The 24,363-nt window shown below is 43.3% G+C and overlaps 1 protein-coding gene across 1 annotated transcript in view; it reads left to right on the top strand.

The window, feature by feature from the left end:
- ENPP3 (ectonucleotide pyrophosphatase/phosphodiesterase 3) overlaps positions 1 to 24,363 on the top strand; it is a 716,664-nt gene that overhangs the window by 177,991 nt on the left and 514,310 nt on the right. Inside the window, exon 5 of the mRNA XM_086927431.1 lies at positions 7,601 to 7,726. Within this exon, the coding sequence (XP_086783557.1) occupies positions 7,601 to 7,726 (126 nt within the window). The remainder of the gene's footprint in view (positions 1 to 7,600; positions 7,727 to 24,363) is intronic.

Consider the following 24,363-nt stretch of genomic DNA (forward strand, 5'->3'; position numbering starts at 1 on the left):
ACTTAATAAGGGACGATGACCCCATCCATGTTGTAAACCTGTACTGCCCCAACTCAGCTGATCCCGACTTCTGGGACTCAGTCTCCCGAGCCATAGAACCCATTCCTCAGGAAGATCTTTTAATCGTAGGGGGCGACTTTAACCTACCACTTGACCCTATCCTTGACCGACAATCTAAATGCCTTTTCCATCCTTCTCGCTCCCATGAAGCACTCATGCGGATGTGCAACCGGTTCCTACTGAAGGACTCCTGGCGACTTCAGAACCCCGATGGTAGGGATTACACATTTTAAACCGCCCCTCACAACTCATATTCCAGAATCGAATTTATCCTTCTGTCGAGCTCCTTCACCCACCTCATTGAAGAAATTGATATTGCCCCAAGACTACTATCTGATCACTCGTGCATTAGTATCAAACTGGCTGGCTCTCGCTCGATCCCCCTTCCAAAACGCTGGCGGTTCAATGAGGAATTTCTGTCAGACCCTGCCGACAAGCAACAAATAGTGGAAGCCATAAGGGAGTATATTACCATGAACTACTCCCCTGAGCTAGCTACCTCAACTGTCTGGGACGCGTTCAAAGCCCCTATAAGGGGGTTATCATAGGTATTAGGGCCAAAACTAATAAGCGTTGAACAAAGACTTAGAAAGGCTGGAGACAGATATTAGGACCCTAGAACGCACACATGTAGCCAACCGGGGGGATGCTTCAGCCCTTGAACGACTGACCAAGCTAAAGTATGAATATAATACTATTGCCAGTAAACGAGCAGTGTCTGGATTAATAAGTTCAAATCCTTGAGGTTGTGTGACGGCAATAAGGCTGGGAAACCCCTTGCCTCCTACCTCAAGCATAAACAGAAACTGCTCACCATCGCCTCAATTAAAGACGCCTCAAATTAAACACACACAAAACAGGCTGTTAGACCTGGGGGTCTCTAGTTGGCATAGGTAAGTACCTTTGACCAAATAGGGATCCCTACTTCTAGTCAGTGAAGAGAGATACACACTGTAGATAACCCCTGCTCACCCCCTAGGTAGCTTGGCACGAGCAGACAGGCTTATCCCCAAGGCAATGTGTAAGGTAGTTGCACTTAACACACACAACAACTTCAGTATGCACCACAAACTGGCACCACACAGGTAAGTATATCAAAAAATATATCTTTATCTAGCTTTAGGCAGATTAAACCAAGGCAATACAGGTGCAAACTCAATTAACTCTTCTTGAGTCTTTGCACAGGTTTAGGAAGTTATTTGGGATATCACATTTCAGTCTCAGTCTTTAAAAACAATAGGAATGGGAAGAATCTCAATTGAGGCTGTGAATACTTGAAATATAACTCAACGCCGTCTTTAGCGCTCAGCTCATGAAGCGCCGGTAGCGTGTGTGCACTCGGAAGTCTCTCCACGTAGGAAAGACCTTTACGCGGGCCCTGCCGGTCCTGCTACCTCTCCGCCCGCTCTCGACAATCCTACGAGCGGTGGGGAGCCTGATTACCTTTGGGTTGCGAGGACGGCAGGCCGGGGGTGGTTGACACACGGCTTCCTCGGCGGTGAACGGACGACGGCTCCTGGCATTGTCCAATCCTCTCGCGGCTCTCGGGACGAGCCCCTTGTGATGTCACAGCTTCCGTGAAGTCAGCCAATTGCAGTGCGCCTTCTGGGACGAGCCCCTCTTGACGTCGCGGCTTCCTTCTGCGGCCCAATCACCTCGCGGGCTGACTGGACGAGCCTCCCGCAGCCCGCCAATGACAGCGCGGCGCCTCAGGCAGCTTCTCCCGGACAGCCAATCAGAGCGCGGCCCCTTCGTTTCTTCGGCCGCAGCTCTGCACCGGGGACAGTGTTCTTGGGAAGATCTTGAGCCAGGGCGGCGGCGCTGATTAGCAGCAAGGTCCGCTCGGGGTTGCAAGTGGTCGGTAGATCACCCACAAGGCCACACAATCTTTGGGGCAATTTCTCACGCAAGAAGGCACCACGATCCTCCGGTCCCCCGCAGATATGTGCCGATGAGCACGACGATCTCCACACACGGCCAGCAGTTAGGAGCACGCACTGAGGGCAAACACAGCACGATCTTCACTGCGTTTGGTACTTTCTGGCGAACCTTTTGACCCTGAGTTCCAGGACAGGAGGCCAGCTCTTCTCAGGCCCTTGGAGATTCTTGTAGACACAGCACACAGCAAAGTATTGTGGTCAAGCAGGCAGGGGTCACAGCACACAGCAAATTCCCCTTCTTCTCTCCTTCAGTTGAACAGCAAAACAGGTCAGCCCAGAGCACACAGCAAGGGCAGTCTTCCTTAGTTTCCACAGCGGTTCTTCTTCTGGCAGAGGTTCCTCTTGATTGTAGAATCTGAAAATCTGTTGTCAGGGGTCCTTCACTTATACCCTAAAAGTCTTTGAAGTCTTTGTGCAAGTGGGCTCTGAGCCTGGTCTAAACCAGTTCTGGGTGTTGCTGGAGTACTTTGTTTTCCTGGCTTCTTCCTTTTCAGAGTGAGGGGCAGAGTTGTCAGCCACCCAGCAGGAGGTGGAGCCAGCATTGTGGCAGGCAGGCACAGCCCTATTCAATCCCAGGTGCTATCTCCTCCCACCACTCTAGTTGCAGATGCAGTCATTCAGCCTAAGGCTGACTCAAACAACCTCCTGGGGACTCCCCATCCCCTGTCACCCTCAAACCAGACCGTCAATCCACAAGCAGGTCCAGGCACACAAAAAGGTCAGACAAGAGAACAACCACTTTCTAAAAGTACTGTTCTCAAACACAGAATTTAAAAACAACCTTTCCTAAAAGATGTGTTATAAAATTCTGAGTTCAGGGATATCAATCACTTATGTCCTATCTTGTTCCTATGGGAAGATAGGATGGTAGCCATTGGGACCAGCCTCCCCCATGTTAGTCTATGGAGCAAGATAACCTTGCAGCAGTGATCACACAAAATGGCTGCTGTTCACTACCAGAGCATGTTACCTGCACTAGTACAAGCTCTACCTTTCATATACACTGCACCCTGCCCAAGGGGGCACCTTGAGCCTTCCATAGGGGTGACCAATGTGCACAAAAAGGGAGGGGTTAGGCCTAGCCAGTGGGGACACTAGCCAGGAGGACATGGCAGTTCACTGACTGCACACAGGCACTGCGGTGGCAGGCCTGAGACACCGTTTTAGGGCTACTCATGTGGGTGGCACAATCAGAGCTGCAGGCCCACTAGTAGCATCTGTCATCACCAGCCCTGGCACACCCAGTGCACTTTACTAGGGACTTCGTGGTGATACAAACATGCCAATCAGGTACATCCAATCAATATGATAGTGTCCATAGGGAGCACTTACACTCTGATGTAATATGTGACATCATCAGCAGTGGACTGCGGTCGCGTGAGTTATAGTTAGTACAACTAACTATAACGGAGGAATTTCAATGGTTTTGTACGAGTGAAATGTCCAGCTAACTGTAACAACCCTAAAACCTATGTTTTTTTCAGTGAATATATATAGATATGTATAAAATGGCAGTGTTGTGTTGATAGCGGAGGCCCAGAGGGGAAAGGGACATCGTTATCCCTATGGCTGTATCTGTGTAGGCACCACCTCTAATATAGGGATTACGATCTGACCAATGCCAAAAGCGGTGGATGGCCTGTCAGTGGCAATCCGACTGTCATCCTAATGAGACCGATTGTCTTTCTTCTACACAGGTGAGTGAAAAATCAGCAGAATGTGATGTCTCCAGTGTTGACGTCCCCAACTGCAGCACATGAAAACAGAAATTCAATTTCTCAACCAATTTTTCTTTTAAATAGTAGAGGAGAGAATGAGGTGGATTATTCCTCTAAATTTTAAGATATCACAAAAAGCTACTGACTGGACACAACAGGTAAGCCATAAGAGCAGACCGTCTGCAAGGGGAGACAACCTATATGATAGCGTTCCTAACTGAATTCCTGAGTTACATGTTAACAAACTCATTAATAACCTCAGGGTTTAGAGATCCGCAATTTAAGATTGAACTAATTTAGAAGGCACTGTTATGCCTATCAATGTGTGCTTAAGCTGTGCAGACTGGGACTTCATTATTTACCTGTGAATTGAAGCATCTGTGTTTTGTTGTATGCGATGTCACTATTCACATGGAATGAAGCTATTCTACATCATTATTTTTATGTTCCGTACACAAGTGTGTAGAAGGGGAACTTGCATTGATGTTAGGTTTGCTTCATTCATGAAGCCGACTTGAAGGACCGGGTTTTAGAACCCAGCGGCGTCAGGGAGAACACCTGATACCTTCGAGTTCCCCTGTCTTGGCAAACAGAGACACAGGATACTTCTTGATGACGTCAAAGACCAAAGTTTATTGGCTGCAACCAGGAACAGAGATCTACGAAGCACACACGGGTGGTTCGCTAGAGACTGCACAATTTCAATGAGCGGAGCATGGTCTTTTATGCCAAAAATCAAGCCTCAGGCGACATTTCAAATTAGCATTTGGTGCATACAAACTAACCAATGAAAGCAGCGTATGACGGTAATCTCAGAAAATCCCATCTTCCGTTGTCCAGCCCACCAGAAATGACCAAGCAAATTCCAAGTTTCCTGTTCGATCAGGCCGGACAAACCCATCATAAAACCTTCGACCCAAATCAATGATTATGTTGTAAAAGAAAGGCAGAAACAGATTGGAAGTGAGATAGAAAGGTGGGAGCAGTGTATCATAAACTCGGGCTCGTCCTGCTCTTTGATCTTTATCAGACCAGCTACTGAACAAGGAACTGGCTCAGCGAGGTCGGCCTCGGGCAAGGAGTCAGTTCGGCCAGGTCACTCAAAAGTCAGCTAAGGCATACGTGTCTCAAGGACTCGTTCGGCCACAGTCATCGGGCCTATGTTAGGGCAACCATACAAAAATGGCTGCCGTATACAAAATGGAACCCGGAGGTTCAAACTAAATCCTCGAATACAGAGTGTTCTCCTATATCGATTCATACGAAAACACTCAGACACGCTACACTCGCCATTTGCGGTCTGCTGACACCAAAATCGTCCATTTCCGACAACCTTTATTGAACGGGTTTCCAATCGTCGAACCACATTCGAAAACCACGGAACTACAGACTTAGGCTTGTTAATTTTAGTAAACATTCTGCTTTAAAGGAAAGAGATTGCAAGTGATTGTGTATTAAAATCAAGAAATTGGTATAGGGTATTAAAAAGGCAAGTAGGTTTGATAGTTAGAAGACAGGAACTCACCAAATAAAAAAGAGTATTTGTGGGTATAGTCACTGGAAGTTCAGCTGTGTAATCTTGTGCGAATCTACAGCTGCCACAATCTCACAGACCTCAGAGTCCTTGGTATATTTCTGTAGAACAACGAGGACAGAAATTAGCAAAACGATAGAACAAGCCGTGTGCATCAGCAATAGCCGGACACTATTTTATGCTCCAATTGCCCCAAGTCGTGTGATTTCTTACAGACAACATGCAATAGCATACCGGGGGCCAGATGTACTACGGATTTTTGCATGTGCAAATGGGTTTTAGACCCGTTTGCGCATGCAAAAAAACTGTGGCTCATGTACCAATCCTATTTTACAGGTCTCTAATTAAATAGCGGCTAGCAAAATAGGGTTAGCGACTTGCTATCAGGAAGGGACGTTCCGAGGGAGTCTTTCCTAATAGCGAGTCTGAAACCTATGTAAGCACTCACAGTTTACCACCCTCTTCAAGAGGGTGGTAAACAATTCGCAAACAGGAAGGGGTCCCCAGGGGACCCCTTTCCTTTTGTGAATGGGTGCGCAAACATTTTTTCACAGCCGGCAGTGGTCCCAGAGACCACGACCTGCCATTAAAAATTTTAACAAAAACGTTTATTATAATTTTTTTTTTTTATTCATCCCGTTTTCCTTTAGGGAAAACAGGCTGCTGTAAAAAAAACTGCTTTCTTTAAAAGCAGTCCCAGACATGGAGGTCTGCTGACCCCAGCAGGCCACCAACCCTTGGTGTGCCAGCCATTCCCAATGGGCGACACCCTCAATAATATGCATGAGGCATGCAATTTGTGACCCAATTGGGAATCGCAAACAGTGTCTCAGACACTGTGGTATATTGGCAATTGCAACTCGCAAATTGCGACTCGCATATTGGCACAATTTGTGAGTCGCAGTTGCCAATGGTCGTACATCTGGTCCCAGGTCTTTATTTACTAACCGGTCATAGGGATTGGGCACCAGAAAGGGCAGGAGGCATGCAGTTTGGGTACGGTGCCCTGGTTGGCATGCAATAATGCCACTGATTACACTCATCTGTACACCTGGGACCTTATCCATGAGGCCTTGTGACACTTTTACACCGCCTTTGCGCTACTTTTTTGTGACGCACCAGCACGTAAAAAATTCAGCAAGTTGCGCTCTAAATACAAAGTGACTCATCTAAGCAGATGATTCACTTTGTAAAGCCCTGCAAAACATTATACCTGTGTCAGGTATAATGTATGCTTGGTGGACGTTCCCTATCAGATTTCACTGCGCCATTCTAGAACGCCACTACGTCAAAACCATACGTCTGCCTCACAGACTGATGCAGGTCCTTTCACATGGGGCTCGCCCCATGTGAAAGGACACATTGCTGGAGCTACATCTGTTTTCAGACACACTCCAGCAATGCGTCACTTTTGCGCCTACAGATACATCATACAGATACGTCAGTAATACTGATGTATCTGTAACTCCTTGCAACATGGAGCGCTGTGCATTAAATATGGTGCATACATCATGTTGCAAGGAGGATGCAGTGAAAACTGTTACATCGCTTTTTTCACGCAGCAATGGGACAGTTTTCATAGATGAGTCCCCTGATTCGAAGCACAATATAATAAACACATGTTTGTCATAGAGTCTCTAAACACTATACATAACCTGAGTTACCATCATATAATGTAATGGTATTCATTTTACTGTCCTTGGAAGGAAGAGTTGGCCTTGCTGACTCATTGCCGGTAGGACACTATCTGATGGTAGTGGTGAGCATTTAACTCACCAAGCAGTTATGTAGATGCCTGAAGAGGTTGACAGCAGTGCCGGATAAAACCCTGTGGATGCCCCAAGGCAGTCAAAATGTCGGGGGCCCTGCTTGCAAATCATCTCCTGATACCAAATGCACCGGAATTTTTTTTTACAAACTGACAGCTGCCAGAAGATGAGATTTTAAGAGACAACTGTTATGTGAATCTGATGTCTCTGGTGTATGTACTTTAAGTTGTTAATGTGTACATTACATGAATACAGTATTTTCTCTATGGAGGCTTTAATGTAAAGTTTTCGTTTCTTTGAGTTGATTAATTTTTTTCTATATTTTGAAAACAATATTTTTCGAAAGCTTGATTGTAATTTTATTTCGAGATCAAATCAATGTTATTTTGATCCCTTGTCGCGGCCCCTAGAAGGAGTGGGACCCATAGGCCGGTGCCTACTTTGCCTATTTGGTTATCCAGAACGGGTTGGCAGACTCTTCTTCTTCGGCTAGGTTTGTGTTGAAGATCACTTTTAACTGTGACGTATGAGGATGGGTTTTCACGCACTTAAAGTGAGTGTTTGTGTGTCCCTTTACAGCCCAGCTCTGGTCGTGTAGTAAGCTACGCTGCGGTGAGAGAAGACGGTCGGATGTACGCTGCTCTTGTTCAGATGACTGCCTGCAACAGAAGGACTGCTGCACAAACTACAAGAGTGTCTGCAAAGGTATGGTAAGGAACACAGCTGGCTCCTCATTGTGGCGTGAGTTGTCACTGCGTTCGCCATAGCTATTTACCCCATCTGAAAAGTATGTGAAGAGTCTGGGTCTCTGAAATCAGGGTCGTATCTTGGTGAGTAAGCTTGGGAAGCTTAACCTCTTGGCTGCTAAGCCATTATTTGAATTCTTCTTTAATTTCCATTGAAATCAATGGAAAGTCCATGACGAGTTACCCTTGTCATTAGCAGCCAAGAGGTTAAGATTTTCCACCAATCACATTGGCATATAATGTTAAAATACATTATACAAGAAGTAAGGTACATAACAGGGACTAAAGGAGTAGTGGAAAAGGAGACTAATTCAGATTGGTGGGGGTACTGAGTGAAAGAAAACATTATAATGCGCAAAATAACCAACATTATTGAAGCCATTCAAAACAGAGAGGGATAGAACGTGTGTCTTTTTGCTGTGTGTGTGCAAAGGTTCCTGGTGAAATCCTACATACATCTCACCATACCCGACTGAAAGCATCTGTACCCAACTATTTACCAGAAAATATATCTGTTGGGGGGTGTTGTAACCCCAAACACCATGTGAAGCTATGCCCCTGTCTTAAATACAGTATCAACTTCATCTTCATTAACTAATCTCAAATCTAACAGGCTCCTTCCAATTGACCAGCATCACTCCTGCAGGCTTCCACTGAAAATGATGATGCTTATGTGTTCAAAGCCATCCTACTAATTGTACCCAATCATCTTGGAATAGTTTTTGCAAAATGAAGCGATTACCATTGCGTGTAAGGTGCATAGTCACAGGTGGGTGGAGTCAATATGCTTATCTAGGAACCTTTTAAAGCCATGTCAATGTAATGTGGTATTTGTACAGACGAAACCTAACTGAAAGGCAGTGTAGCATGTGCAGGGTCGAAGGCATATATGCCGTAAATGAATGATTGCAGTAGTAGCTGGGCTGTTATAGTAGGAATTGAGTGTTACTTTGTAATGTTGTAGTTTATTTAACTAGATGTGCCTTAGCACGTTCCAAAACAGGAGCACAGTTCGGCAGTACCTAATGGATAAATAGCTATCGTTCCCGATCCTGGTGGCACAAGTGGAGAAGGTTATTTGCTTTGTCCTTTCTTTTTGTACTTATTCGTCTTCAGTCTGATAGTGTCCTGCCTCTGCCGAAAGGTGGTAAGCTTATCAGTCAGATATCCGGAGGTTCAAGTTGTGACTGTTTTGTAGAGGATGGAGCTGGTTTTGAAAATGGTGTAGAATGGTAAGGAGTTCCAGTGGCGTTCCAGCAGGGTTGGGTGATGTGATCATATTTCTTCTGGCCCTTCATGAGCAATGTGGTGTTGTGAGGACACTCTTAACGGGGCTTATTGTGGTGATGGGGAGGTACAGGTGGAGGGTGTTGCAAACATGATGCAAGAGTAGGAGTGCTTGAACTGCAGCTCCTAAGTCAAATCAAATCAAATCAAAAATAGATTGTTGAATAGCAATCATAAAAGCACATAGTTATAAAATACATAAAGAATTTCATGTAAAAATTCATAATAAAAGCATTACATATAGTCTTTTTTTTTTTTTTTTTAAATATTTTTATTGTCGCAGGAATCGTTAAAAAACAAACATCATACATAAGTACTGTTACATTCACAAAATATTGTTAGAAAGCTTAAATTTACATTGCTCATAATAAAGGGTTAGGGTATTGGAATACAAAAACACAAATAAGAAGGGAGAAGGATAAAAACTAAGATAGAGCAAGAGTTCAGTTTGACCGCTTCTGGACGTCCCTATTTAATAAAAGAACTATTTTCCTAAAACAAATAATGGTGATTCAATTAATTCTCACAAATATCTTCATATATCCACACTGATCCACAGTTTTTATACCTCAAAAAATTGTTTCCAAATTTTTTCTTTTCTAGCTAAAGTTTTGGGTCCTCTATGTTTTGCGAGTGTAAGTTCCATAGTTCTGATTTCTATAACCAGTGTTAGCCACTCAGCTACCGTTGGAGTGTTCTTAGATATCCAAGCTCTTGCTATAATTAGTCTTGCACAGGCTAATAAGATTGTTATGAGATCTTGATTTAGACAGTGAGTCTCATAGATATCAAGTAAAACCAGTTGGGGTGATAAGTCCGGTAATTTAATCTGACTGTCTTGAAGATGTTTTATAATTCCCATCCAATAGCTAGAGTACACCGGACAGGAGTAGAGCATATGTTCTATATCAGCAGCATAGGTGTTACACTTCATACATTTAGTTTTTTCTGATATTTGGTTCCCTTGAGCCCAAGCGGAAATCCTCTCTGGGGTATAATATAATTCTGTAATAGTCCTGTATGATTGCAGTCTTAGATTGGAGGAGTGTACAACATCATTTATATGAGTCAACGCTTTACTGATCTGTTCTGAATTGATATCCCTATTTAACCGGCAAGACCATTTAGTAGCTAAATTGGTAGTATTTTCAATTTTATCTTTGGTTAAGAGTTGATATCCCAGCTTTATAAGTGATTTAGTTTTATCGGAATATATACACTCTATTATTTCAGACTGAGTAATTGATGTTAATTTCATTTTATTGATAAAGAAGTCTCTCAGCTGCCGATATCGGTAGTGCATATCATTTGTCACACCATTTAAAATTTTCATAGTATCAAAATCTAGCATACCATTATGTCCAAATATGTCGCCTAATGTATTAAGACCACAATTAATCCAACGATACCCAGTCCCATCCGAGAAAATTCCTGGAAGGCCCGGGTTGTCCCATAGCCTGAGTTCAGTATTATAGAATGAAATCTGACTGATGTGCATAATCTTCTTCCAAATATTTATAGCGTGCTTAGCAGTCTTAAATCTCACCCTTTTGTAGAAATTTGGGTCATGTGTGCGGAGCAGAAATTGGTTGGAATCAGTACCTAACAAAAATTGATAAAAAAAAATACAAGACTCTTTCTTTAATAAACTCCGAATTCTAAAGAAAAACGTTGCCAGGAAATATAATTTAAAATCTGGAAAGGCAAGTCCCCCTTTAGAGATTGGTAGTTTCAAAAATTTTATAGCCCTGCGTGCCTTTTTGTATCCCCAAATAAAGCTGCTGCAAACGGAATCTAGTTTTTTAAAGAAAGATTGGTTCGGTTGTAGTGGTATGGCTCTAAACAAATAGAGTAGCTTGGGGAGTATTTTCATTTTAATCAAATTTAACCGACCTAACAGACTAAGAGGGATTTTATGCCATTTTTTAAGAGTTATGGAAGTTTCTTTTAGAAAAGTATCATAGTTTGTTTCCAATATTTTCCCTACTTTCGCCATTACCTGGATACCTAAATAAGTAGCTTCTTTGCAAGTGTCATAGACATGTAAATCGGGAGTATAATTAGCTATGATTTGAGTTTTACTCACGTTCAGTTTATAACCTGAGATTAGGCCATATATATTTGCCTCGTTAATAATTTCAGGCATAGCTCTGTTAAAGTCGGTCGTATAAATAGCTATGTCATCGGCATAAGCCGTTAATTTCAAAACAGTTCCTCCATGACTTATTGGAATAATATTTACTTGGTCATTTAGTGCGTTTAAAAAAGGTTCTAAGGAGAGGGCAAAAAGTAAAGGGGAAAGGGGGCAGCCCTGTCTCGTGCCTCTTTGTATTTTGAAGTTTGCTGATTCTTTATCTCCATAGCTAATCAAAGCTAAAGGTTCGTCATAAAGGGACATAACCCAATCCAGGTAAGACCCGCAAAGACCCAGTTTCCTTAATACTTCCCACAAATAATCCCACCCCACTCGGTCAAAAGCCTTTTCTGCGTCTAACAAAATCATACCGAGTGGGGTGTGTGTACCTTCAGCAACATCAAAGGCAATTATTGAGGTGTTGACATGTGCGGTAGTGTCCCTTCCCATAACAAAACCGTGTTGTTGTAGATTAACCATGGAAGGCATACTAGGGGCCAACCGATTTGCCAATATCTTAGAGAAGATTTTGACATCAGTGTTAAGTAAAGAAATCGGTCGGTAAGACCCACATTCTTTTTCCGGTTTCCCTTTTTTCAAAAAAAATATTATTTTCGCTATTTTCCATGAAGGGGGTGCTTTTTTGGATACACTAATTGAATTTATCACTTTCTCTAATAGAGGTAAAAGTTCTTGTGCGCAAAGTTTATAAAGTTCTCCTGGTAGGCAATCTTCTCCGACCGCTTTCCCTGATGGTAGACTATCTATGGCCCGTTTTATTTCTTCTAATGTTATTACAGAATTAAGTTGTTCAATAGTTTCTATACTGAGTGTTTGAGATGCAGTTAAGTATTTTTCTAAATATTGTGTTATGGCTGATTTTGCAGGTGAAGTCTCTGGAGTGTACAATTGTTGGTAGAATTTGACAAACTGGTTTAGTATTTGATCCGTTCTATCGTATGTCCTTAAGTCATTCCCTACTATTTCTTTAATTTTTGTTTTAGCTTTCCTGTCCGCGGTTTTAAAGGCCAGTAATTTCCCAATACGGTCGCCGCCCTCATATTGTCTAAATTTATATTTTTGTAGTTGTGTAGTGTATCTTTCTCTCAGTGTTTTTAGTAAACCTGCTTGTGATTTCGCCAGTTTTAGCCTAATACTCTCAATGTTATTCTTTGCATATTTCGTTGCCTCTGCCAAGCTTATTTCCAAATTTCGTATCTCGTCTATTATTTGTTTCGTCTCATGGCGAATCTCAGCATTTTGCCTAAATATGTACTGTTGGGCGAAGCCTCTGATACTGCATTTACATGAGTCCCATACCATATTAATATTGGCAGTATTAATATTAATTGAAATAAACTCCTGTATATGTTGCTTGAGTAAGGTTGAGAATCTTGTATCTGTTAATAAATGTCTCGGGAAAGAAAATTTTCGAGTTTCTTTAGCTTGGTCAGGAAACATAACCTCAAGTAATAATGGATTGTGGTCAGAGGTAATTTTAGGGCAGATATCAATCGAGCAATTATCTAAAATTTTTTCTGAGGCCCAAATCATATCAATTCTTGAACAAGATCTATGCGGTACAGAGTAATATGTGTACCCTGCCTGAAGAGGATATTTTGATCTCCATATGTCTCTGACATTATTCAATCTAGCTAAATCCAAGATAGCCGTTCTAACTTTGTTCATTCTTTTATGTTTGCTTTGCCCAGTGGAATCAATTTTATAGTTAATTGTGCAGTTAAAATCCCCAGCTATTATTAATTCTCCTTCCCAATCCAGTAAGTATAAACTTAATTCATCATAAACCCTAGGGTCGTCGATATTTGGTCCATATATTGCACATAATACTATCTTACAATTATCACTTTGCATCTGTGCAATTGCCCACCTCCCCCGAACATCAGATGCAGTTTTTGTTGTTACAAATCTAGCACCTCGTTGTATTAAAATAGCTACCCCTCTTTTGGTCTCATCTAAAGTAGAGCATACCACCAAATTATAATTCAGTTGTGAAAACAGCTTACGATCTTGATATTTAATATGTGTTTCTGATAGTAGAACTATATTCGGGTTATACATCTTTATCTCCTCCTTTACTAAGTTTCTCTTATTCTTACTGTTCAGGCCGTCCACATTCCAATTTACTATTCTTAATTTAGACATGTTACTATCCTATTAATTATCCAGTACAAAATTCTCCCAACTACCTTTACCCTTTTCATATATATTTCATATATATTCCATTTTCTTTGTTAAACTTAAAACAGTAATTGAATCCTGCGATCCTGCGATCCATTTTTTACACATAGCATTACATATAGTCACATTAAATATTACAATATTACAATCTTAAAAATATATAACCATCATTACTATGAAAAACAAAGCATTCAAGTAAACATAAGTTTCCTAAGATAAAACACTTTTTTCAAAAAGGCTATAATTCTTAGAACACCATTATCATGATCTAATAGTTGTAATGACAGTAGAGCAGGGCGACATTGGCGTAATCCAGATTGTTTTAAAATAGGGACCAAAAACAACCGCCTCTCAGTAGAGAAAAAATTACAGAATAAAATTACATGAATCGTAGTTTTGGGGTGGGAGATATTGTCACAAGGACAAGGCCGGAGATCTTGTGTCCAATCGTTCATAACGGGGAAAGTGACTAATCTATGAAAGATCCCCAGCCTAAAACGTGTTAATAAGAACCTGTCATAGGCACCGGGCACAAAGGATAAGTAGGGTTGATTATTAAAATAAGTTAAAATCGATTGATTGTGCAGGACAGTGGGCTTTGAAATCTCAGATGTCATTCTCAGGCTATCAAGCAGCATTAAACACTCTTTCATCAGATCCTTTCTGGTTACTGCCTTAATAGAAGAAGGATTTTAAAAAGTACTGTAGATGGCCCAAATCCTTAAAAGAAATCATGAACACATCTCAGCCAGGGAATCCTCATTGCTCCTTCCAGTTTCATAATGTCTAAAAGGATATCTCTGTTCAATTTAGTTTCATCTTTCGTCCATAGCCTGTGCCACAATAGCACAGGCTCTGACCTGATTAAATCAGAGATAAACAGGAGGCCTAATTCAGCATGGCAAATACACCCTGAGTACCACTTGGAACGGCTTTTAAAAAAGAGTTTTCAACTGTCTGCATGGGGGTGAGCTCGGCAAACCCCCATACCCCACTCCCATAAAGAGCTGCAGAAACACACTTTGCCTTGTATATTTTAATTAATTCCTCAGGAGGTCTTTTGCCCAATTTCCTGGCAAAGATAGTAAAGGCAGAAGTAGTGCATAGGAGAGCAACATTTTGTGCTGCTACAGCTTGAACCCAGGAGTCGTTCTGGGAGAAGAGGATGCCCAGGTAAGAGAATTTTTTAGTAGCCTCAATCTTTTGTCCTGCAATAAAAAAAATATCTTTGTTTATCTTAAAACCTCTGCCACAGCGCATAATGAAGGTTTTGGAAGAGTTAACCCTTAAACTCAGATCTTTCATAAAGAGGGTAAAACTATCCACGACGCGCTGTAGTCCCACCTGTGTACGTGACATCAGGACAGCATCATCTGCGTACAAGAGGGCTGGGCTGGGATTGGGCGGCCAGCTCCTAAGTAATTTTTTATGAGGAGGACTTTCTCTTTCTATATAAGCTGGTAAAAGACGTATATTCCTTGTGTGTGAGCTAGGTCACCAGAGTGAATCCAAGTGACTTGGTATTGGGAGAAAACTGCAGTTGAAATCCATCAAGGTTCATGTTGTTGAGCCAAGTATAGAAAAGATACTGTTGTTGACCTTGTACAAATAACAGAAATTATGTCTTTGTCTGGTTGCGCTTCAGTGAGCTAAAGGAATCCAGGTTTGGCAGAGGGGCAAGCAGTGTTTGAAGCATTGCCATGAGGAGACTCTCAAGAACAGATGTCGTTATCATATTGGTGAACTTTGAAGCCAATATTAGTGAGTGCCAATGGGCTCCATGTGGAGATTGAAGATGACGTGCAACAAGGCTAATTCCTGGGGTGCTCCAAAGATGAAAAGGTTCGTCCGGGACCTTGAAGTGGCCATTTGAACAAATTGGTGTTGAATGGATATATAGAAGGTAAAACAAGGAAAGACATTGTCATTGAATACCACTAGAGAATTCATCCTGTGGTCAAGGGTGTGGTGACGGTGTAGGTGGAGACTCAGAGGTCAAGCAAAATCCGTTTAAGTCAGGCATTAGCCAACAACTTTTGATTTTACTAACATTATATGTATAATATATTTATAGGGGCTTGAAGTGGCCCTCCAAATCCATTTTTATCATTCACATCGGACAGTGGATCAGTCCACTGCAGCCACTGGCTAACTTCGCAGAGAGTGATAGCGGTTTACCTTTTAAGAAGAGGCACATCCACATACAAAGTAGCTCCTTTCACTGCTGGGGAATACTACAGTCCTTTTTGAGACCCTATAATATTTTTGTATTTAGCCATTTTTTGAGATTGAGAGTCCCAAAGTGTTCTCCACAATAAAGTTTTGTAAAACCATGAATAAACAAAATATTCATTGACAAAGCCAAAGCACTGAAACCCAATGTGTGACGTATGGGCTCTGTCAATTTTTGTGATCTTTGGCCAGTGTGGTATAGACTATGATTTCTGCACGGTAGTTGTCTCTGTGTTGCAGCATGAACTATAGCTAATCAGCATGCAGAAGATGGATGACAATGAATGCAGTCCTGGAATTGTAGGTAGACAACTTTTAAAATGATCTTTTGGATGGAGTGTAAAGGAGTGATGGGCGAGTAGTTGGTGAGGCCATCAGGATCTAGTGTGGGTCTCTTCATGGGTAGGAATACCAGGCCTCTCCTAAGAACTTCTTAGAGATGCCTTCAGTGAGGGATTGTGAGTAGTGTTGAGAAAATGTTTGTGGAGACTACTTTGTTGACGGATGAGAGTTAGAAAACATCTTCATAGGAGATGGCTTTTAGAGAGTTGAGAATATCCTCTAGGTCTGCAAGAGACAAATGTTTGAATTATTACCATTCAGGGATGCAGTGAGGGGGTTGTCAGAGAAGGAAGCTTGTTGTGACTGAAGCTCCTGTGCTTTTTTAACTAAAAAAGCAGTAGATTGCATTGAACTTGTCTGTGGATTGTGTAATTGGAGGACTGGCAGGGGGTTTAAGCAGTGTTTAATTGTCTTCTTTGGTGGTGGCTTTATTGATAGAGTTGGGACTGTACTTGGCTTTGTCTTTATGTGGTGCAGAGGGACTTCAGTACTGTGAGGTTGTCAGGCGTTCTGTTTTTTCTAAAACTTGGTTCATGTCAATCGGTGGAGTGTTTGTTGTTAACCAGGTCTTTGCAGTTGCAGAGTGCTGGCTAGTTCAACTTGCACTTGTATGTTTTAGTTGGAGCGTGGGTGTTAACATGAGTTTTCAGAAATGTGCTTTTAGGTTTTTTAGAAAGGTTAGAAAGGTGTTGATGTTGAATGTGGCGATGTCGGTGTTAGAGAAGATTTTGAGCTTTAGGTTTTCAATGGAGAATTCTTTGTTCTCTTTGGGTTGGCCTTAGTGTGTTGGTTGGATGTCCTGCAGAGTGATAGGCCTGACAAAGACATCGGCCCATACATTCGACTTGGATTGGAGGTTTTCATTCAACGGCTGGAGATGTCAAGAAGATAAGTACAAGAATTTCGCTTTTGTAGTATGTTACTTGATCTACCATACATGCAATTAGCAACTAGAGTGCTAATATTCTCTATTTATGACAAAAAATGTGGCACAACTGACCACCATCTCGATGGAATCAAAGCTGTAACACTGAAAGCATTTCGTAGAGAGGATGCTGTAGTAAATATAGAAAATTACTGAGCTTGGTAACTGAACCGTCTCCCAAGAAGGCTGCAGAAGAGAAAAAAAAGAATTGAATATAACACAAATACAGCCCAATGATAGAAGTGTGCAATTCCCCTAAGTAACCCGTGCAATATTCAAATTATCAAATCAGGATAAAAAACATAAAAATAGGAACTAGTATAAAAGCCCCTAGTCGCTAATTGAGAACTCAGAAAATGTGTCCTCGTTTTAGCTTTCTAGACCACTAAACATGAGAAAAAGAATCCCCTTATTTAGTTAATTTCTAAAGGAAATGCTTTAACATTTACAGTCTCTATTCCATCAAGATAACTTCAGGTATACCATGATTTTGTAATAAATACAGAATGTTAGGCTCATTAGAACACTGTGAGGAGGAAGGGAGCAGAGGCACGGACTGAGATAGATAATGGAGGTCAGGGAAGAGGGAGCAGGGCTAAAGCGAGCAAACTGAGCACGCCCGGCAGAGGGGCGCATACATGCCAACATGTTCGAATTGCAAAGACTAAGACTGTGGAAATAAAATCGGAGGGATTTATTTTCCATATTGACTTACATGGAAGCAGTAAAAAGTTTAGAAAGCTAAAAATAAAGCTGTTTTGGGGTTATACAACCTGGAGTCTCCTGCCTGAATCAGGTTTGTTGGGATGTATGAGTGAGAGGGACTGAGGCTGCACAATGGACCATGCAAGGCAGGCGGGAGGGGCAGTGACAAAACAATGGAACTTGGAGGGCAGGGGGAGGAGTTAGGAGGCAACAAGCCAATCATGCAGGACAGGGAAGATAGGCTAGCACAACCTACAATGGTGGGCAGGAAGGAGGGGCAGTGGAAAACAATGGAGGGCAAGAGGGTTGGGGTAGGAACACAAAATTGGACAATGAAGGGCAAGAGGTAGGTGCAGGGGGGATGGCAGCTCAATAGACCACACAGGGCAAGTGGAAGATACTGGCAGTACAACATACCATGGGATACAAGAGGACAGGGGCCTGCACACAGACAACAGAGTGTGCAGAGGGAGGAAAGAGAAGCAAGCTGACCATGCAGGGCAGGCGGAACCGCAGTAGCAGCACAATGGACCATAGAGGGCAAGAGGGAGGGGACAGGGACATGCTAAAAGTCTTTGGAGGGTGAAGGGGATAGGGGCATAGACCCAACAACTGAGGCTAGGGGGTGGTGGCATACCTGCCAACCTGAACAAAAATCTCACCCTCCTTCAAAATCTTTTTTAAAAAAAAAAACTTGCTGAGGCTGGTGAAAATACAAGCCTAATGCATTCTGGTACATGTAGTGCCACCAGTGACCCTGTGGTAGTGAAGTGTAGGAGTGAAGATAATTACATTACAGTTTATTGAATTCTGACATCTCATTCAAGCCTTTGCTCACTGTATTTAATTTCATAATTAGGTATGCTTCTTTTCTTGTTAGATTGGCTTCCAAATCACCCCCTCTGGGATCGGGCTGAATGATGCACAGCACCGTCCATTGGAAATCTTTTTCTGAGTGTCTCATCTCAATGAAATGGTTTACCAATTGTGCAGAGATCGTTTTTGTCCTGAGGCGAATTTTGTGTTGGACTATGCGTTGCTTGATTTCCTGATTCGTTTTGCAATATAGATCTTGTCGCAGGTACAAATCACTGCATAAACCACGTTTTTAGTCTTACAGTTTGAAAATTCATTATGTTTGCATCGGATCTTTCCATCCGTGAATGATCTACTTTCAATTGTTTGGCCGCATGCAATGCAGTTGCCGCATTTATGGTGACCCTGCTCTTACTATTTGTGACCCAATGCTGGCATTTTATTTCATGGTAAATAGTGGTCCCACGATGTGCCTGGGCCTGATGCGGCCCTCGGAGACCCTGAGTCGACAGGGGACTTGTGTGAGCATGAGGGCGGGGCCCTGGCTAAGAGCGCCCGGATCGGAGGCCACGTGTGAGGTCCGCTGCCGCCCCGAGTGACGGAGGTCCTCCAGTGAAGATACCAGGAATGCACGCCTTGCAATTATGGCGCCAGTGTTGTCCTCAAGGAGAAATGCTCCCATCCTGTGCAATCTGGTGAGTGTGGTGACGGATCCCCTACCCTGCGCCGAAGGTGATATGCTGTTTGGGCTTGCTGTGAGCCTCATGGAGGCTCAGCTCCTATGGCTTGATATCTCTTGCACTGTGAGTGCAGCCCCCATACACCCTGTGACTCAACTCAGCCTTTTCACTTATTTGGTTTCTTGCTGAATCCTGGTCAGCCCTAATACTCCTGGCCGCTATCTTAGTGTGTACTACACAGCACTGCTACTCAGGCCTGCATTAACTAAACGGCGCATTGTCTGACAGTTGTTGACCAGTGCTCCTGCCCAGACAGTGCAAATATACCGCAGTATGCCTGTGACAGCTGCTTGGGGTGCTTTTACTGCCCGGCCTTTATTGGCAGCTCTTACCAACGCCTGCACACTGCTCTGGAGGCCTCCTCCCAGCAACAGTTGCCAACAATGGGCCATACTCACCCAAAACAACGCCAAATTAATTTCTAAAGGGGTAAGACCACCAGGAGGGATGATACTGAGAATGTCACTGGGAAGGAGGTGAGCCACCTGGATATCACCGCAGCCATAATGGCCGAACTCCGGACAGGCTTCTGCACTATTGATACTCGTTTGGACACATTAACAAGTAGACTGGATGACATCCATGGTCGCCTGGAGGCCCAAGACACGCGAATAGGGGGTACGGAGCAATGTATTTATGATCTGGAGGATGCACAGCCCTCCCTGCAGAGGCGCCTTGAACGAACAGAATCGCTAGTCAAGCATCTAGCCACTAAAGCCGAAGATTTAGAGGCAGGCTCACGCCGAAGCAATATTTGAGTTGCGGGAATTGCAGAATCCACAAAGAGTGGGCCTATGGCGAAATTTATAGAGTCTGTCCTCGTGGACCTATTTGGGAAGGATGCTTTCTCCGCGTTGTTTGCAGATGAACGAGTCCATCGAACTCTGGAATCCCAACCTGTCCGCGGGGCTCCTCTGAGGATGATAATTGCTATAATTCTCAACTACAGCGACCGTGACGTGGCCCTTCGACTTATCAGGGAACAGGGCACACTTACCTACCAGGGTTCCACTATCTCCCTCTTCCCTGACTTTACGCTGTTGGTGCAGGAGGCTAGACGCAAGTATACGAATATGAAACGCGCCCTCCAAAAGGCAAACGTCAAGTATGCAATGCTTTACCCAGCCAGACTCCGTATCCAATTGGGGGTAAGGCCCATATTTTTGATTCACCCGATGAGGCGGAGAAGTTCTGGAAGAAGCATAAACCATCTACAATGCTGCAGCGACAGGAGGACGACACTGTGCCTGACCCCCGATTTCCTGATTGCATGACGGATGGTACTTTGTTCTTGAGCCACTTTGTGTGCACTACGAACTATTTTTAATACTGACTTGCGCATATTCTTATACAACATGTTTCTGTCTAATGACTGGGACTTCTCTCTACGATCTATGTCGATGGGGCGGGAAACAACACTTACAATGCAATTTTTACAGTGCACTACCTTTACAACGAAACTTTTACAACGCAATATCCATTACAACGCATGCCATTACAACGCAACCATTACAACGCATGTCACTACAATGCATACCACTACAACGCATGTCATTACAACGCAGTCATTACAAAACATACCATTAAAACGCATACTTACACTATCCAACACGTACCCTACTGCTGCACCCCCTGGAGTTAGAATAGTAATTTCTTTACCCCTACACTATCAAATACTTACCCTACTGAGCACCCCCTGGAGTTAGAATAGTAATTTTTACCCCTACACTATCCAATACATACCATACATGCAATGTAATGGTATGCGTTGTAATGGTATGCCTTGTAAATGTAGTATGCGTTGTAGTGGAAAGCGTTGTAAAGGTAGTTTCAAAGAATTAGTTATAATGGCATGCGTTGTAATGGAATGCGTTGTAATGGATGTTGCGGTGTAAAAAATGCGTTGTAAAGGTATGCGTTGTAAAAGTATGCGTTGTAACGACATACATCCCGATGGGGCTGATTGATAACTTTGTGATTGTTATTTGTTTGGTGGCAATTACTGTTTTTCATTAATTATACACTCTGATGGCTCTACGGAGCGTTGCCATCCCCCGCAGGATGACACCTCGTCTTCCCTTTTCCCTTTTCCCACTTCTTTCTTCTTTCATCCCTTGCTGTTCTTCCTATGTCTGGATTCACTGGGTGCCTTGTTATTGTGTATTGGATGGGGGTGGGGTATGGTTCAGGGGGTTCTCTTTCTTTATGACTATATTGGTTATGCTGGTTGTTTGAATGGAGCATTTTTACTATTCACAGTGCAGACTATGTTCGTCGTTGACCTCTGGTTCATAAGGCTGATTTTATTGGTGATCAAATGGCTGCTAACTGTGGTACTGGTCCCAGACCCCACCTCAGATGCCTCTCATGGAATGTTAGGTGATTGGCTAATCCCAAGAAAAGCAGACAAATATTAGCATATCTGTCTCGACACACTATCCAAATTGCTTTCCCACAAGAAACTCACTATGCACCCCTTCCTGCACATAGTTTTGCATCCACTTGGGGTGGTAACCGTTTTTTTCTCATGCTACAGCTCTTACTCATGGGGAGTGTGTATTTTAGTGCAACGCTCTCTCCCCTTTCGATCTGTTGAGGTGGTTGTGGACCCCGAGGGTAGATATGTCCTGGTAAAGGGGGTACTGGGAGGTGAAGCTATATTGCTTGTAAATGTCTATGCTCCGAACACTGACTCCATCAACTTTTTCCTGCACTTTCTGCAGGTAAAGACAGATTGGGGTCTGATATTATCCTGATGGGGGGCGATTTTAATTTCATGATTGATCATGCTACTGACACCACTGGTCCAGGACGTAATATGAAGCCTCATTCCACTTTGCTACTTTTGAATCTCTTGCAGGCTTCATTATTGGAGTATCCCTGGTGCACAAACCACCCAACGATCTGTACATATACTTTTTATTCCGCCCCACATGGATCTTGGTCCCGTATCGACCCCTGGTATCTTTCACCGCAGTTGCTGTTAGATGTATGTGACATTGAATACCTACCCTGGGCGATATCATATCATTCTCCGGTCCTTCTTGTATTAGATTTCTCCTTACTCCCCAAACAGCACCCATTATGGACGTTCCCTTTATCTGCCCTCTTGGACCCGGTGTTTCGTGGTGAAGTGGGTGAAACCCTTATGGAATATTTCGAGCTCAGGGAACGCACAGTAGATTCCCAATTGGTGCTTTGGGAATCTACCGTGCCTTCAAGGCAGTGATGCACGGGGTCAGCATTGCTAAGCAGGCAGGTGTGCTCCGCTCTATCCAGGGTGAGCTAAGCAAAATAGAGTAGAAGCTAAAGGATGTATACACTATTTCCCTTACGGATCCCTCCCCAGCCTCTTTCCATAGCCGCTCAACACTGATGGTTGAGTTTAATAATGCAGCTGCCAGGGAAGTCAAATACCTTGGTAAATATGCTACAGCCAGGGTGTATGGATAGGGTGAAAGGCCGAGTAGGACACTTGCTCGGCTCCTCCGCCCACAATACCAATCAACGTACATTACACAGTTAGACTCAGATGCGGATGAGCCATTGATTACTTACATCGACATCACTTCGACCCTATTAACCTACTATACGCGACTGTACGAAACACAGTCTCCTCCTGATGGGCAGGAAATAGCCATGGTCTGGCTTGAAGATGGGCAGCGTGAGTTTTTGGTCATCCCCCATCGATACAGATGAGGTTAAGCATGCAATTAAAGACTTAGGCTGCAGCCGAGCCCCTGGCTCCGATGGTCTCACCGCAGATTTTTGCAAAGCCTACCAGGATATAGTTGTTGGTTACTGTGTAGGGTTTGGTGTGACAGACTAATGGCGCTCAAAAAGGTAGCTAATAAGGGTAACTAGGTAAAGGATGACGTATAAGGTATGGTGCTGCCAGGAAAGGGGAAAACCCAAAACCCCTAAAACAATCAGGAGCAAGGCCCTGACCTATGCAAAGAGAAACTAAACCTGGGCACACATATGATTATTGACAGTACATAAAGTCAGAAGTAAATGTAGTCGATACCGGATGTAAATTTTGCAGATTTTATATACGTATGGATGATCTTAACATGGACAAACGCCAGCCGACACGTGTTTCATCAAAGGTCAATGCCTATGACTCTTCAGGGCTTATAGGGCATCATACTGGTATCGGAGGTCCGGTGATAATTCCAACCCAGAAACGGGTAAAATCTATGTGGATGACTGGGTGAAGGAAGTGGTCTGAAGGGCGGGTGCGTCCGGGACCACGGAGGATCTGTAAAAGCAGAACTCCTCCTGTCAACGTCTCGTCGGTAAGGGTAAAGCCGATCTTTACCCTTACTGACGAGACGTTGACAGGAGGAGTTGGAATTATCACCGGACCTCCGATACCAGTATGAAGCCCTATAAGCCCTGAAGAGTCATAGGCATTGACCTTTGACGAAACACGTGTCGGCTGGCGTTTGTCCATGTTAAGATAATCCATACGTATATAAAATCTGCAAAATTTACATCCGGTATCGACTACATTTACTTCTGACTTTATGTACTGTCAATAATCATATGTGTGCCCAGGTTATGTTTCCCTACCAGGATAAACTTGCCCCACAGCGGGTTGAGGTTTATGCCGAAGCCCTAGACCATGGCTCCCTCCCTCCGACCATGCGGGAAGCCATAGTAACTTTACTTCTTAAACCGGGCAAACCACCCACCCAATACCAGCCATACAGACCATTATCACTCTTAAACATGACTACAAAATTCTCGCTAAACTTTTAGCAACCCGTCTCTCGCTATTAGTTGACACTATACTATGTATGCCCTTTCCAAGTAGGCTTTATTCCCGGTAGGCCCACGACTATCAATCTGCGTACAATGTTCTCGGTCATGAACCAAATGGAGCCGATGCTCCTGGCAGCGGTCGTGCTATTAGATGCCAAGAAGGCATTTGATTATTGGAATGGTTCTTTATATTCAGTAATGCAAAAGCTGTTTATAAACATGGGGTTTTTAAACTTCGTTCAGCTTCTTTACTCTAATCCAGTTGCACGGCTGAGGGTGAACGGGATAATTACAACGCAATTTCTTTTGTCACGAGGCACTCGACATGGGTGCCCATTGTCCCCCCTTTTTTTCATTGTAGCCATGCCCGCCACACACAGGAATGCCATCTCCACAGGGGCCTGCAATTACACAATGGCCCACTCACTGATTCCTTTTACGCTGAT

Source organism: Lissotriton vulgaris, chromosome 6 (genome assembly GCF_964263255.1).
Source record: "Lissotriton vulgaris chromosome 6, aLisVul1.2, whole genome shotgun sequence".
In the NCBI taxonomy this organism is placed as follows: Eukaryota; Metazoa; Chordata; class Amphibia; order Caudata; family Salamandridae; genus Lissotriton; species Lissotriton vulgaris.